At 59.2% G+C, this 14878-nt stretch overlaps 2 protein-coding genes across 5 annotated transcripts in view; one reads left to right on the top strand and one right to left on the bottom strand.

Moving 5' to 3' along the window:
* Positions 1-541: 541 nt before the first annotated feature.
* FAM246C (family with sequence similarity 246 member C) lies at positions 542-2349 on the top strand. 2 transcript variants are annotated; one of them, XM_074391137.1, is made up of 2 exons: positions 542-1321; positions 1691-2349. In XM_074391137.1, the coding sequence occupies exon 1, from the start codon at positions 595-597 to the stop codon at positions 1288-1290; it is 696 nt and encodes a 231-aa protein (XP_074247238.1). In that variant the 5' UTR covers positions 542-594; the 3' UTR covers positions 1291-1321; positions 1691-2349. The 2 variants fall into 2 exon arrangements, 1 of the variants encoding a protein (XP_074247238.1); XR_012515488.1 differs by having other exon boundaries at positions 544-1377.
* Positions 2350-6492: 4143 nt separating this feature from the next.
* DGCR2 (DiGeorge syndrome critical region gene 2) overlaps positions 6493-14878 on the bottom strand; it is a 79158-nt gene continuing 70772 nt past the window's right edge. For 2 of the 3 annotated variants that reach the window (XM_074391110.1, XM_074391109.1), the window contains 3 exons: positions 12473-12625; positions 11751-11987; positions 7879-9578 (listed from right to left, as the gene is read on the bottom strand). In XM_074391110.1, coding sequence (XP_074247211.1) covers positions 9322-9578; positions 11751-11987; positions 12473-12625 — 647 coding nt within the window. In that variant the 3' untranslated portion in view covers positions 7879-9321. Of the gene's footprint in view, positions 9579-11750; positions 11988-12472; positions 12626-14878 lie in introns of all 3 variants that reach the window. The other variant, XM_003942658.3, reaches the window with a different exon arrangement.

A 14878-nucleotide genomic window follows, 5' to 3' on the forward strand; every position in this document is an offset into this window, starting at 1 on the left:
TGGGCAGGGATTTCCAGAGGCCCTAGGCCAGCGCCTTGGAGAAGAAGGGAGACCCTGAAGAGCTTGCATGGAGGAGGCAGCAGCTTGGGGCTGGAGATGCCACTAGGATGGATTCCTTCAGCTGTGTGGACTGGGGACAGGGTAAGGAGATAATGGCCTAGACAACATGGAAGGAAGTGGCCCTGAGCCATTTAGGAGGGCTGTGGAGCCCATGACCACCCCTGGCTTTCCCCCTGACTATGATGGAGACAGTAGTTTCCAGTGGAAAATGTCAGCTTGGACTTTGGTCTGTGGGGGCTGGTCCCTGGGCTTCGGCTGGAGATGCTCTATGTCACCTCTGCCCAGAAACTGGGCCATGCCCTTTGTGGGGACCTGCCCACAAGGTCTTCAGTCCCCCAGGGTACCCTGGGAGCCGGACCGCCGCGATCAGCCCTGCCGGGGTTCCCTGCGCCCCAGGCCGGATCCCCCAGGGCTTTGGTCGTTCCCACAGCTGTCTCGGGGCCCCCCTTCTCTGTGCGTCGCCCAGGCCCCAGCGGTCGCTAGGCTGCAGCCTGGGGCTCCTGGCACTGGCGGGGGGTGGAGGCGGCAGTGCGGATGGCGAAGCCTGGCTGCGCGTGGGCTCAGGCGCGTAGTGGGTACGGAGTCAGCGAAGCTCTGCGGCGCGGCACCGGCCGCCGGCGAGACCCCGGGCCACAGCCCAATGGGCCGGGCCAGGAAGAAGCCCGCGCCCCGGGTCGCCTGGCTCGCCTGCGGGGCCAGCTCCGGGCGGAGGAGGCGGCGGCGCGATCCGAGATGCCGCGGCTGCTGAAGCTGGTGGAGCGCACTGGGGCCCGGGCGGCAGGCGCGGGCGAGAGGACTGGTGCGCATAGCCGCAACTCTGTATGCTCGGTGTGTGGGGAGTCGCGCGGCGGGGCCACCTACCCGGCGGGGGTCCTGGAGGTAAGCGAGCGGCGGCTGCAGGAGGGCCTCGCGGCGGTGCGCACAGAACTGGGCTCCGGGATCGAGGCGCTGCGCGCGGAGCTTCGAGCGGAGCTGGACGCCCTGCGCGCGCTGCTGCCTCCGCCACCGCCACCGCCACCGCCGCCTGCCCGACGGGAGCGCCGCGCTGCGCCCCGCGGCCCCACCCTGCTGCGGACGCTTGGCACCGTGAGCGCCCTGGTCGCCACCTCTAGGCCCACCGACGACTCCCCGGACGGCCCGGCAGACAGCGGAGCGCACAGAGCCCCGGCCCGGAAGAACCACAAGAAGACGCTGGTGCCGCCCGGGGCCCCGCAAGGTGACGGAGACTGAGGGCGGCCGCACGGAGGGCGGCCTAGGCAAGGTGCGGAAGGCGTCGCCGCTGGCTGGAGGGGCTCTGGTACTCCCAGGACGGAGCAAGTGAGCAGCTCGGTTCCCCTTGTGGAGCGTGGCTCTGAGCCAGAAGGGTCCCCGGGTGCCGCCAACTAGGGTTCTGGTACTGGCGAGGGGGGTGGGAGCGGGATGGGCGGAGGGTGGGGTACGTGTGTCTGGGGACTGTGGATGGCAGCCGGGGTCCTTGCTGGAGACTGAGTCCGGCTGGAGAACCGGGTGGAGCCCCTTGGAACCTTTGGGTCTTGGGTCGGGATCAGGGCTGGATCAGCCTCGAGAGGAACAAACAGCCAGGACTCCCATTCCTCCGGGGTGACTGCATGCGGGGTCTTTTCCTTTCAAGATCTCAGTGAGGAGGCAGGGTCTCCATGCACTGGAACAGTGTCGCCCACATATAAGGCCACAGACCCCAGGGACACAGGGTGGCCGAGCCACGCAGCTGGTGATGTCCCTCAAGACGGTGTTAACCAGTATGTAACCACATTCCACATGGCCTCAACTGCTCGGCAGCCTCCGGTCAGCCTCACTCTGACAGCGGCCCCCTCTCACTGGAGAGCGTCGCCTGGACACAGAGCCTTACCTAGTCCGTGTCCCGTGGACCCAGCTTTGCTTTGGACAGTGACACCAAGAATACTCACCCCTTTACTTAGACCCACAGGCAGCCACCTGGACACAAGCACCTCTCCAGAGTCACCCTCTATGCAGACTCCACAGCCGAACTCCCAGGGAGGCTCTGGGGCATAGTACACCAGGCAGCCCTCCACGGTGCCCAGCACCCACACAGCTAGGATAGCCTGCAGTGGAACCTGGAGCCAGCGGCTTCTCGTCTCTCGGCCTTGGGAAATGTAGCCTCCCCTGGAGCCTCGGTCCCTGCGGCCGCCCCTTCTACCCACCACCTCTGCTCTTCCCCCTCCCTAGCAACCCTAGCACTGATGGGCCTGGGGCTTAGCTTGTGGTTCTGTCAACCGTGGGTGACCCTCCATGTGAAATAAACAATGTATAGGGTAACCTTAATGTGGTGTGTGTGTGGTGGGGTGTGACCCGGCATGGTCCCCCACTGCAAGGGTGGCATTTCCTGCCCTAATCCCACTGAGGCCTCAGTGTGCCTGCCTGTTCCGTGGGAGCCCTCTGAGTGATGACCCTCTCCTACCTCATCAGAACCTGGGCCTCTCCAGATTCCTCTCAGAGGGGGAGGGAGGGGGATTGAAACCAGCCTCCCTGTGCCCCGCTGACGCCATCCCCAGATCCCCCTAAGCCGGAAGACACCTTCTTCAGGCCCAACACAAAGGCGGAGAAATTGGTGTTGCTACAGTCTTGCTCCTGGGAGGGGCTCCAAATGGGAGGGGTTCTGAGTGGGGGTCTCTGAAGGGGGAACTCTGCTGGGGGAATCTAAGCAGGAGGCTCCCAGTGGCAGGGGGCATCTGGCATATGGGCTGGAGGGTTCTCACCCCCACTGACCCTGCTGATCCATACCCTCCCACCACCCCATCCTCCCACCGATCCTATAGACCCTAGCAATCCCCCACAGACTCTGCAGGCCCAGCCTGCCCACTTCCAGGATCCCCATGGACTCCTTTTTGGGAAACATAGTCACAGCCTCGCCCTCACTACCAGCACTGTGAGCCCATAAGCGTGGTGTGACGCCACCTCCACGTTCTGGTACTTTGTGTTCATGTGGACCATGTGCATCTGGGGGAGGCATAGATGGTGGGAGATACCCAGCTGCCCCCACTTTGCTCCCCCTCACCTCTGTGGGGCCCTCTGGCCACTCGACCTCATGCCCAAGTCCACCTCCATAGGCTGGCGCTGCCTGTCCAGGCTGTGCTCCGAGCAGTGGAAGTGCAGCAGCAGTGTGAAGTAGGCAGGCAATAGCAGCCCAGGCCCCTGAATCTCCAGGTGGTTCTGAGGATCAGTGTCTATTCGGAGTAGCCCTGAAGGTGAGAAGGCATGTAACACCCTCTCTACCCCACCACCTGCCCACCTTGTGCCATTAGGGTAGGAGCATAGGCCCCTCCTCAAGGCAGGCTGCTCCTCAGTGGAAGGGGACCCATGGTGTCCAGAGCGTCAGAACAGGGCTCCACTGACTGCAGGGGAAACCCTGCCCCCACTACCACACCCAGCATGGCGTGGAAGAGGGCAGGGGGCAGCCCTCCTGGGGTGGGGCTCTGAGCCCAGCTATGTGTGGTCAGGGATCCTGGCCCCATCGGAGATCCTGACTACTGGTCCTCAGGGGCCATGTCTAGTTGTGATTTATAGGGTGGGGCCTGGCGCAGAGGGTGCGTCTGGACTGCTGTGTGAGAATGCTCCTTCCCTGTGGAGCTAGCCCCTATGGAGGATTCTTGGCCCTGTAGGGTGTCTCAGCTCCCTTGTGTAGGGGCTCCTGGTCCCTGTGTACATGCAGGAGCTCTCATGACCTGTGTGGGGCTCCTGCCCCTGCCTAGGAGGGGTCCTGACTGCAGGGTGCTGACCTGTGTGGCTGTCATTCTCCGGGGTCCAAGGGCCCGGAGGTGCTGAGTCGTAACCTTGGAAGATGAAGGGCCCTAGGGTAGAGATCCACCGGACCCTGTGAAGGTCAGTGTTGATGGGGGACTGGCCTGGGCCCCCACAGGCAGGGGCCAGCTTCTTCCAGTGGGTGGGGCCTGTGGGAACAAGGATTGCCATCTCTGGGGTGGGTGGGGGTCAGAGAGGCAGCCAGGGAGTGCAGCAGCGGGTGGCCTCCCATATACCCAGAGAATAACCCAGCCTCAGGAAACCACTCTCTGCTTCCCCTACACCTGAACAGGTCTAAGGGCCCCCTTCTCTCGCACCCTGCATCTGACCTAGCCACCTAGTCTGCAGGTCGACTGCCCCATGGTGAGATGAAGGCAGAAGGGTCTCCGGCACCCAGTCACACACCCACACTGGGACCTCTATCACATGCACACGCTTGACCTGGCCACAGCAACAGGCACACCAGCCTTGACTGACTCAGGACTGGTGATCACAGCAGACCCAGACTCACACACAGGGGGACAGTCATGCACTTGCACTTGATGCCCAGTCACTGGGGCAGAGGACTGCAGACAGAAACCTGCAAAGGCCACAGAGTGCAGCGTGTAGACTGTGTCTTGGCCACTCTTGCACCACTGGCACATGCTCTGGTGCTGCCAGGACACAGCCTCACATGACACTCTGTCCTCACCACACTTTGGGTCCTGTAAGTCATAGCACCAGGCACCGATGGAGAGAGTGGGCAGGAGACTGAGCTGAGAGGCCAGTCATCTGGGCCCTCTCCAAGCCCCATCCCATCAGCTGGGGTCCAAGAATGAAGCAGGGCCAGGGGCTTAGGCCTGCAGAGGCCCAGTCACCCCTACCCCAGTATTTTCTCCCCCCGTCCCTCTCCACCCTCAGTGGCATAACCTAAGGGGTGGTGGAGCGTGGCAAAAGAGGGTAGATTGGGCCGGGCGCGGTGGCTCAAGCCTGTAATCCCAGCACTTTGGGAGGCCGAGGCGGGTGGATCACGAGGTTGAAAGATCGAGACCATCCTGGTCAACATGGTGAAACCCCGTCTCTAACAAAAATACAAAACATTAGCTGGGCATGGTGGAGAATTGCCTGAACCCAGGAGGCGGAGGTTGCGGTGGGCCGAGATCACGCCATTGCACTCCAGCCTGGGTAACAAGAGCGAAACTCTGTCTCAAAAAAAAAAAAAAAAAAAAAAAAAAAAAGAGGATTGCAGACCAGACGGACAGAGTCATGGTGCGCACTCTCATACTGCACCACTAGAAAGGTGAGCACACGTTGCCAGGGCCCTGTGTGGTGCAGTGGCAGAGCAACTCTGGACTAGAAAGCAGCTAGACCGTGGAGCTAGGGTGCTACACATTTACTCGTTATCTAGGTGGGCTGGGGGTGTGGCCATCGAGGAGAAGGTGGGAGGGGGTGGTGCCCAGGTGGGACCACCAAGAAGAGATGGAGTGCTCCAAACTCACCCAGACGTGCACTGGTCCCAGGGCTGTGCTGAGTGTCAGCAACAATTGCTGAGGTTAATCCTGCAGGGGAGGAGTGACCTATTATTATTTCCATTTATAGTCAAGGAAACAGGCTGGGAACCATAATGACACGTCAGAGCCACCAGCAAGAAAGTTCAAACAGTGAGGGCACCTTTGACTCCAGCGCCCATGACTTTCCGGCAAGGATGGGAAGAAGGTGGAGGATGTCTCCTGCCCCACTGTGGGCCTGGAACTTCCACCCCATCCCAAGACCACAGCCTCCCTCTTACCTGGGCCTCTCTGCGGATCCAGGCCAAGATGGAGCCCTGCAGGTCAGAGGGGACTGCTTTGTACCTCGAGCCTCTTTCCAATTTCCAGAGGGCAGGGCCCTTCCCACGTAGGGGATGGAAGGTGGCCTCTACCCAGAGGCAGGGCTTGGGGCTCTGTCCAGGATCCTGACGGTGACCTGTGTGCCCAGGACTCAACACCCCCATTCCACTCCTGCCCCAGCAGATGGGATTTAAAAAAAAAAAAAAAAAAGGCCGGGCGCGGTGGCTCAAGCCTGTAATCCCAGCACTTTGGGAGGCCGAGGCAGGTGGATCACGAGGTCGAGAGATCAAGACCATCCTGGTCAACATGGTGAAACCCCGTCTCTACTAAAAATACAAAAAATTAGCTGGGCATGGTGGCACGTGCCTGTAATCCCAGCTACTCAGGAGGTTGAGGCAGGAGAATTGCCTGAACCCAGGAGGCGGAGGTTGCGGTGAGCCGAGATCGCGCCATTGCACTCCAGCCTGGGTAACAAGAGCGAAACTCCGTCTCAAAAAAAAAAAAAAAAAAAAAAAAAAGAGCGGCTGCCTCCTTGAGGCTCCCATCCCTGCCAAGAGACTTACCAGTTCCTCTCCTAACCCTGACCCCTCTTGTATCTAGCCACAGGACTTCCTCCAACATACGAATCTGGAATGCCCCAGGGTGGGGTATGCAATTACACTTCCAGGACCCCCTACCCTCTGAAACCTAGAGATGTCCTTGCTGGACAGGTGTGAAGCCCCAGAGGACCCAGACTAGTTTGGGACCCTAGGTGGCTTGGACTGCAGGGAAGGGCTGTTTCCAGCCACCTGGAAAGTAAGGGGAGCTTGGAGGAGATGGGGCTGATGGCCAAGTTCCAAGACCTGCCCTGGCACCCCATATCATGGTGGCTCTCAGATGGTGTCAAGCTTTTATGTGGATCCTGTGCAAGTCAGCAAAACCTGCCAAAGCAGCAACCAATGCCCCAGGCAGGGAAGTGTGTTACTGGATCGCTGCAGGAAGCCCAGGGCTGCTGCTATCTGCACGCCCCACATGGGGGCTCCAGGCTCAGCTCTGCCTGGTCCTCAGGGGATTTGTGGGATACCTGCAAGGACTGCAAACCCTAGGAGCATTCTGCTGAAAGGTGGGTGCTGCCACTTCCACCTTAGCCTGTGGCAGCTGTGGGGGTCACACCAAGGACCACGCCTCTTCCAGAACACAAGTTTATTTGGCATTTGGATGAAATGGTTCTCACAGCATCTTAAGAGTTAGTGCCAACCCAACCAAAATTAAACCCAAACTAAAAACCCTCAATGAAAGGAAAACATTAAAAAACAGGCATTGAGACAACGTACAGTATCAAATCCCACCTCCACAAGGCAGGTCAGAGGGCACCTGGTCTCCGCAAACGTGGCAAGGTGGTCCTGGGGAAGGGGGACCCCTGGAGCACAAGGCTTAGCAAGCATGGCCCCAGGACTCTGGTGAGACTGGGGGCTGCAGCAGGCCTTGCAAAAGGGGCATTCTGGATGGGGCGCAAGGACAGATGAGCGAGTCCAGCTCTCCTCACGCACCCTGGAGCTGCAGTGGTGGCGGTATTCTGGGCAGCCCTGCAAATGGGCCTTCTGCCCAGCCTGAGGTGCCAGTTGACCTAAGCAGTTGTGGAGGCCCATGGGGAAAGGGCCACCCAGAAATGCCTGGCTAGCCCAGAGCCCTCTGCAGCTGGCATGGTCCACTTTAGCCCCTTCCTCAATGCCCCCTACACGTCTGACTGGCCCTAATGTTCCTCTGGTCCCCAAAGGAAGCTTTCCAGTCCGACACATCTCATGCTAGCCACCCTGTCCTGCACAGAGCTTTGAGCCCCGGTAGGAACCCTCTGAGCTCTTGGGCTCAGGTCCGTGGGGGACTCTGTGGTGTGGTCCTCAGACCCTCGATGGCCACCAGGCACCCAGAACGCACATGCCGGCTGCTCTGGAACCTGGCTGCCCTGTCCCATGCACGATGTGCTTCCTGCTTTGTCCTCTGCAGCCAGCATGGGAGTCTTGTGGGCAGAACTTCCTTCTCAAGGAAGTAGCAGCCCTTTGGCAAGGGGAGCAGAGGCCTGCTAGCACACAGCCTCCAGGAGGCCAAGCAATTCAGTGACAGAACACAGATCTGACATGAAGGCCAAGTCTGTGGCAACTCAAGATGCTCATTCCACATGGGATGAAAAAAATGGGTCTCCAGACACAGTATGAGAACGTATCAAGTGGACTGTGCATGGAGTCCATCCCCAAGCAGCACCACGGAACGGCATGCTCCTGCCAGGCCTGCCAGGTGCCGTCCTGCTGGTCTGAAAAGACTTTGAGCGAGACACAGCCCTGCCTCAGCACAGCCCAGGATGCATGGATGACCCTGGAAGAGTGGGTCCCCGTCCATCGGCAAAGTTCCATGCGCCACCCTCACCTGCAAACACCTGGCCACATACACACACAGAGACACGAACATATAAAGGAAAGATCCAGACATTCAACGTAGAAAAGATATGGATGTGCTAAAAATCGCACAGAACCCGCTTAATCTCCAAACCTCAGAAACATTAAAGGCCCTGTGTCAGGCTTCAAGACCACCGCCCGGTAGCAGGCAACAGGGTCTTTTAGGGAAAAGGGTCCCAGGCAGAGCCCCCAGCCCCTGCACTGCTGAGGGGCCGAGGTGTGCATGCGACTGCTGGGCAGAGCTGCAGCAGTGGTGGTGGTTGAAGGAGTCGCTCGAAGGAGACAGATACAGCCCAGGATGGTGGTTTCGGCCACCCCTCCCCCAATGAAGCAACCCTTTATGGCACAAACCAGGTCAGGGGGCAAGCCCAGGGGCAATTCAACAGGAGGCAGGAGCCCAGGGCTCCAGAGAGGAAAGGCAGGAGGCAGCTCAGCCCCCAGGCCCTGGCAGAGCACCTGGGGCCTCAGCGCCACTCCAGAGCTTCCTCCTGGGGAAGCCATGCACAGCAATGCTGGGAGGGACTGACGGAGTGGGGTCAGGCCTCCTGCCACAGAGCTGGGCTGCAGAGTGCCCAGATGGAAAGACAGAGTGAAGAGCTCAATCTCCTTCCAAGCTCTCCTTCTCAGGGCTTCAGGTTCCAGAGCCCCAGGGAACTCCCAGCCAGGGGCAGAGCCACCTTGATGTTCACAACTGGCCTTGTGGGGGTCATCTCCAGGGCACTTGTTGTGGCAAACTCAGAGGCTGTCTCCTTGAAGCAGACCCACTGCCTATACCACCCTGACAGCCCAGAGGCCCCCTCCTGAGGGTGGCCAGCAAGGGGCACCATGGCAGCCCCCACTGTGCCCATCCCAAGCTGGGTGACTGGTCAGCAGGCCTCTCTGGACAGCACATTGAAGCAAGCAAGCCTGCCAAAGACATGGGTGTGGCCATGGCCCCACAGTACCTTCTTCATTCCCTGCCTCTAAAATGTGGGTCTGAACAATTTTGTCACTCTTCTGCCATTTAAAAATGAAGAGACAGTGACCCAAAGCTATGCATGTTTCTGAAGCCCTCAAGGAAGCTCGGTGCAAGCCATCACTTCTTTTGGCAGGAGGCGGGCCACGGTCTCTATGTACACACGCGTGCCTGCCAGTGATATGCGGCAGTGCGCGGGGTCCAGGCTGGGACAGGGGCCTTTCAAGTCTCCCACAGGTGTTTTCAACAGCATACACGTGCTCCCAGACCATTAGGGTACAGGCTGGACTGTCTACACCACAGTATTGAGGGAGCTGCGGCTGTGGCGGCTGCCCCCTGGCAGTGCCTCTGCAACTGGGGTGCTCCCACTCTGGGCAGGGTCAGGGGGCACGAGCAGGGCACTGCTGCTGTCAGCAGAGTCTTCCAAGTCTGCCAGAGAGGCCCCTGCAGTGGGCAGAGGCTGCTCCAGGCGCCGGGGTAATGCACCTTCACTGCCACCGTCCCCAGGTGCTGGCAGGCTGACCTCCTCGGGCTCAAAAGCATCATCATCTGCAGAAAGAGAGAGAGCGGTATGAGGCAGGTGTGGGTCTGGCACAGGGGATGCAGGGGAGCTGGGCAGAACCAGGGAACACCTCCTGCCTGAACGCCCCCGAGCCTCAGATTCTGAAGGGGAAGCCTGCCCCACACAACCCCTGTTGTACCTATTGCTCCCTGTGGCTGGGAACCTGGTATATGCAAGGTGCAGGGCACATCCCCAACAGCTGACACCGGCCTGTCCCGCCATCAGTGTGAGGTGGAGACACACTGACCAGAAGTCACTAGAACAGAGGGGCCCAAAGGGAAACAGTCTCAGACTCAGTACGAGTGGAGACCCCACTCGGCAGGAAGGCAGCGGCATTTGCCATCAGGGAGGCACTGGGCCCAGGGTGGGTGGAAGAACACTCAGGGCTGCAGCTGGAATGTGGCAACCGACGTGTGGGCAACAGGGCTGGAGCAAGCGGGCTGGAAAACCACGCGGGTGTCTACAGGAAGCTCCAATCCAAGGCAGGCTGTGTGGTAGGGAGTCGACTCGCTTTGTTTTGCCTGATTTTTATTACTTTTTTTTCTTTTAAGAGATAGGATCTTAAAAGACTGGATGTCGGTGTGCAGTGACATGATCGTGGCTCATGACAGCTTTGAATTCCTGGGCTCAGGTGATTCTCCAGTCTCAGCCCGCCCAGTAGCTGGGACTACAGGTGTGCCCACTATGCCCGGCTAGTTTTGAATTTTTTTTTTTTTTTTTTTTGAGACGGAGTTTCGCTCTTGTTACCCAGGCTGGAGTGCAATGGCGCGATCTCGGCTCACCGCAACCTCCGCCTCCTGTGTTCAGGCAATTCTCCTGCCTCAGCCTCCTGAGTAGCTGGGATTACAGGCACACGCCACCATGCCCAGCTAATTTTTTGTATTTTTAGTAGAGACGGGGTTTCACCATGTTGACCAGGATGGTCTCGATCTCTTGACCTCATGATCCACCTGCCTCGGCCTCCCAAAGTGCTGGGATTATAGGCGTGAGCCACCGCGCCCGGCCATAGTTTTGAATTTTTTATGGATACAGGTCTCACAGGCTGGTCTTGAACCAACCTGGGCAACACAGGGAGACCGCTCCTCCCACCTCAGCCTCCCAGAGTGCTGAATTACAGGCATGAGCCACTGTGCCTAGGCTGCCTGTCATTACCACGGGCCATCTCTAAAAGCTGACAGCACAAGGCCCCGGTGATGCACCTCCCTCCTTTCCAGCCCCACACAGCCCCCACCCTGCTCTGCAGCCTGGCCCACAGAGGCATCTGGGACTTGCTGCCACCCACTGGCATCCCCTGCAGGAAGCTGGTCCTAGCCTGGAAGACTGACAATCTGTGTCCTGAGGGCAGGGGTCGAATGCAAGTCTTTTCCGCACCCCACCAATCATGCAAGAGCGAAGGCAGCTAACCAAACAATCAGGACTGAGATCTTTCGGCCAACAGCATCAGCCTCATGATGCCCATTCTGCTGAGACGTGTGGGTATGCGAGGAGCTGGCCGCCTTGGAGTGGCACTGCCTCCAAGTATACCGTAGGTTTGTGTGTGTTGTTAGGGGGCCTCAGGTACAGGGAGATGTGATGGGACACCTGCACTGCTCAGAGACAGGGACAGGCCAGGGTTCGGTGGCCTGCCACTCCTCCCTAGCTACACAGCCTTGAGGAATGGTGCCCACTGTCAGATGGGTGGCAGACTCTATGGGCGAGCAGCACAGAACCAGTGCTTTCCTCCCACCTCACAGAGCTGCCTCCTGACATGACATGAGGGACTGTCACCATGGTGTCCTTACAGACAAGTGACTGGCTCCCGGGTCTGGGCCAGCTCTATCCTCACAACCACCAGTGCCCAGCTCCCCAGGTCTCTAGAGCTGGGCTGAGGGCCCGGAGGGCTGCCCAGTTGACAGGTGCTCATGGAAGGGAGGGAGGTAGAAGGGTTGGGTCCCAGGACTCCTCGGAGGCCTCTGCACAGATCACCAGGGGCGCCCAGGCAGGGAGATCAGGACCCCTTCTGCATGGGCAGCCCCAGGAGGAGCCTTAAAGGGAAAACCAAAGACAAAGCTGGAAAGAAGTGAGGGCCCCAAGCCTGTGCAGCTGGGTAGGAGTACTGGCTTAGCCTCGTGTGCCAGGTCACTTGACAAGGTGTTCCCTCTCCCTGGGGAGTCAGGCACCTGCGGGGTCATAGAACACACTGTCCGGGTGGATGGAGGCCTCGTAGGGTGGCGGGGGGTCGTCAGGCTGGCCGATGTCCGGGTACTTGTACGCCGTGTAGGGAGGTGGAGGGTCGTGGAAGTGGAAAGTCCCGCCCTCTCCATCGTCAGAAAGATGCAGCGGCGTGAGGCCTGTGCCGAAACCATCGGGGCCATAATCAAAGCCAGGGATCCTGCGTCCGAGGTTGAAGTGGTGCACTGGGCCATCAAAAGTGAGAAATGGGAACAGAGCCAAGTCACTGGGGGCAACATGCCTGGCTCCTGAGCTCCCCACACCTAGGCTGGGCCTGCCGTCTCTGAGTGCGTGCACCTGCGCCCCGCTGCCTACCCTGTGGCCACAGTCGGCATCCCCATGAGACCCCCATGCTCCGCAGCATGTCCCACCCTCACCACACCAATCTGTCCCTCTGGGCTGACACTTCTGGCAGACCCAGCCTCTGACTCTTAGAGACCTCTGAGTTCTGCCTACCTTGTGGTTCGGTGGGAATAAGGAGGGTCTCAGCAAGAACTTTCCTGGCCAACAGGTGACAACGCAGACCCCACAACATGTGGTCCTCACACCTGACCGGGGGCCCTCCACCTGCCTCTGCCCCTCTCTCCCCAGGGCTGGGGAGCTCATGGAGAAGCAGGGTGACCAGGGGTGGGGATGGGGACCAGGGCTGTGGCCCTCCGAGGGCTCTCACAGTTTGCTCCAATCAGGGACTCGATGCGCTCCCGGCGCCGCTGACGCAGCCGGTGGACCATGAAGAGCAGCAGCGACAGGATGAGGAAGGAGGAGATGCAGCTGACCACCAGGCGCATCCCACTGGCCATGGAGTCGAACAGGCTGTTGCCATCTGAGGGGAAGGAGAGAAATGGCCGCTCTGAGAAGCGGGGCCACCCTCTTGCTGGGCTGGGGACGCTGTTGTCCTCCTGCCCAGGTGGGCTGTGTGGAGGAGGCAGGCAGTGTCTCCCTGCACTCGACCATCTTTAGGATACATGTGAAATAAAGCCACTCAAAACAAGAACATGGTGACAACACAGAAGCAGAAGAGCAAATCCTAGGTCACGAGGAGCATCTCACTATGGCCCCTGGGGCTGCTGTGCGCCAACACCCATCTGACCATCACCAGAGCAAAGTGGGGTTTCCAGTCCTCGGACCAGCACTCCTAGGATGCTGTGCTCATGCACGCTGTGCCCCAGGTGTGGCTGGGGAGTGGCCCTCCGGCAGAGGTGCACATCCTTTCCCACAGGCCAGGGCTGTGCACAGGCCACCGACCGTGCCTGACAGTGGCCTTCCTTTTGTCTGAGGCCTGGCTCGTGGGAGAAGGTGCTCAGCTGCCCAGCGAGAATGAGCCAGGGGGAGGTGAGAGGCTGCCTGTCCATGTGGGGGCCAGGGTTGGCCAGGTAGGCAGGGGCCTCACAGATGACAGATGCTGGCAGTTTGGAGTAGGGGTGACATCCCTGCAGAGTGTGGCTCCAGGGGCTGCCGTGGCAAGGACAGGCTGCAGAGGAGTAGCATAAGGCATCAGGAAGCCAGGAGGAGGGGCTGCTGTGGCAGAGAGAGAACGACAGAGGCCTGGACCAGGCAGGGACAGACGGGGAGAAGTGACAGCACAAGGCACACTTGGGACTCAGATTGCCACAACTCTTGACGGACTGTGTGGGAGACAGTGAGCACCCGTGGGCAGCTGCATGGTCATCTCAGATGTTGTTTCACAAATGAGCCTCTGCTGTAGTTGGGAGTGAAGCCTGTCACTTCAATCCTTAAGCCATGGCAGAGAAAATGCACATCCCCTGATGCACCCAGCCTCAGGCACATACATGCAGATGACACTTGGACACAGCACTGGGTCCCACACGCTTCCCCACTGAGACACTCTACCGGCTCAGCCACACCCACACACTGGGTACACAGGCACCATGCGTAGGTGTAGTACGGCTGGATGGACCCGACTCCACCTCTTCGCTGGGTAAGTGGGCAGGAAGGGCCATGAAGCTGAGTCCCAGCCAGGCAAGACGCCAAGGAGCACCGGGTCTAAGCTGCTGCAGCTTCCTCTTCTCTTCCTGGACCCTTTCATGCTTTTCATGGCCACCACTTGGCTGGGGTGCTACTAGTATTCAGCAGCTGAAGGCCTGGGGTGCTGCTCAACATCCTACTCTGCCCAGGACAGTGCCCATCACACAGTATCTGGTCCAAATGTCAACAGTGCCAAGAGGGAGACACCCTGCCCTACTGCAGTGCACACCAGGGGTAAGGGGCTCACTAAGAGATGCCCATGGGGAAGCAGAGATGATGTGTGGAGTACCAGGCATGAAGTGATAATTTATACCAGTCACATGTCTGTAACATGACTGGCACGTCCATGCACTCCTGACCTAGGTAAACTGGCAACTCACACAAGTCACAGAATAATGGAACCAGGAAGTGGTCTCAGAAGTAGCTGCCTCCACAGACCAAAAGTGAAGGCCAAGGAGGCTTCAGAACGAGGAGTGACCCAACAGCTCCTGGAAGCAGGAGGACCCTACACCAGCAGGGACCCTACTAAGCTAACGAATGGCCACTCCCACCTCTGCAGGCAGGACCCCAGTTGCCTGCCACAAGGAGACCCTTAACAAGCCCCATGTGAGTGTCTGGGCTCCCAGAGCTCTCAAGCCATTCTTGCTAGCCCAGTACACTCATACCCACACAGATGGTAGCACCAGCTTCTGCCCTCCTCCCACAGGGCCAGGAAGCATCTCCAAAAGCTGCATTTACTGCTGATGAAACATGAAGTGAATGTGTGAGAAGGATACATCCTCTCACCAATTAGCTGCTTTTCCTGGTGTCTCCGACCCTCCTCCAGTCTCAAGGGCACTCTTCACCCATCAGTGGGAGAAAGCCCAGTGGGGGCTGGTGAAGTGCCTGTTAATTGGAGGCCAGCTCAGAGATCCCAGGGGAGCTCCTAAGGAAGAAGCACCTTTGCAATGACTAACTTTTAAACAGTTCTAAAATAAACCCAATGACATGGTCAAGGTCCCAACTGTCCCTCCAAGGTGGGGACCAGAAATCACCTCTCAGAACCAAGCCATTTGTAGTCAAGCACAAAGAATAGAGCCTGCCCCAGAAG

This window comes from Saimiri boliviensis, chromosome 21, assembly GCF_048565385.1.
Source record: "Saimiri boliviensis isolate mSaiBol1 chromosome 21, mSaiBol1.pri, whole genome shotgun sequence".
NCBI lineage: Eukaryota > Metazoa > Chordata > Mammalia > Primates > Cebidae > Saimiri > Saimiri boliviensis.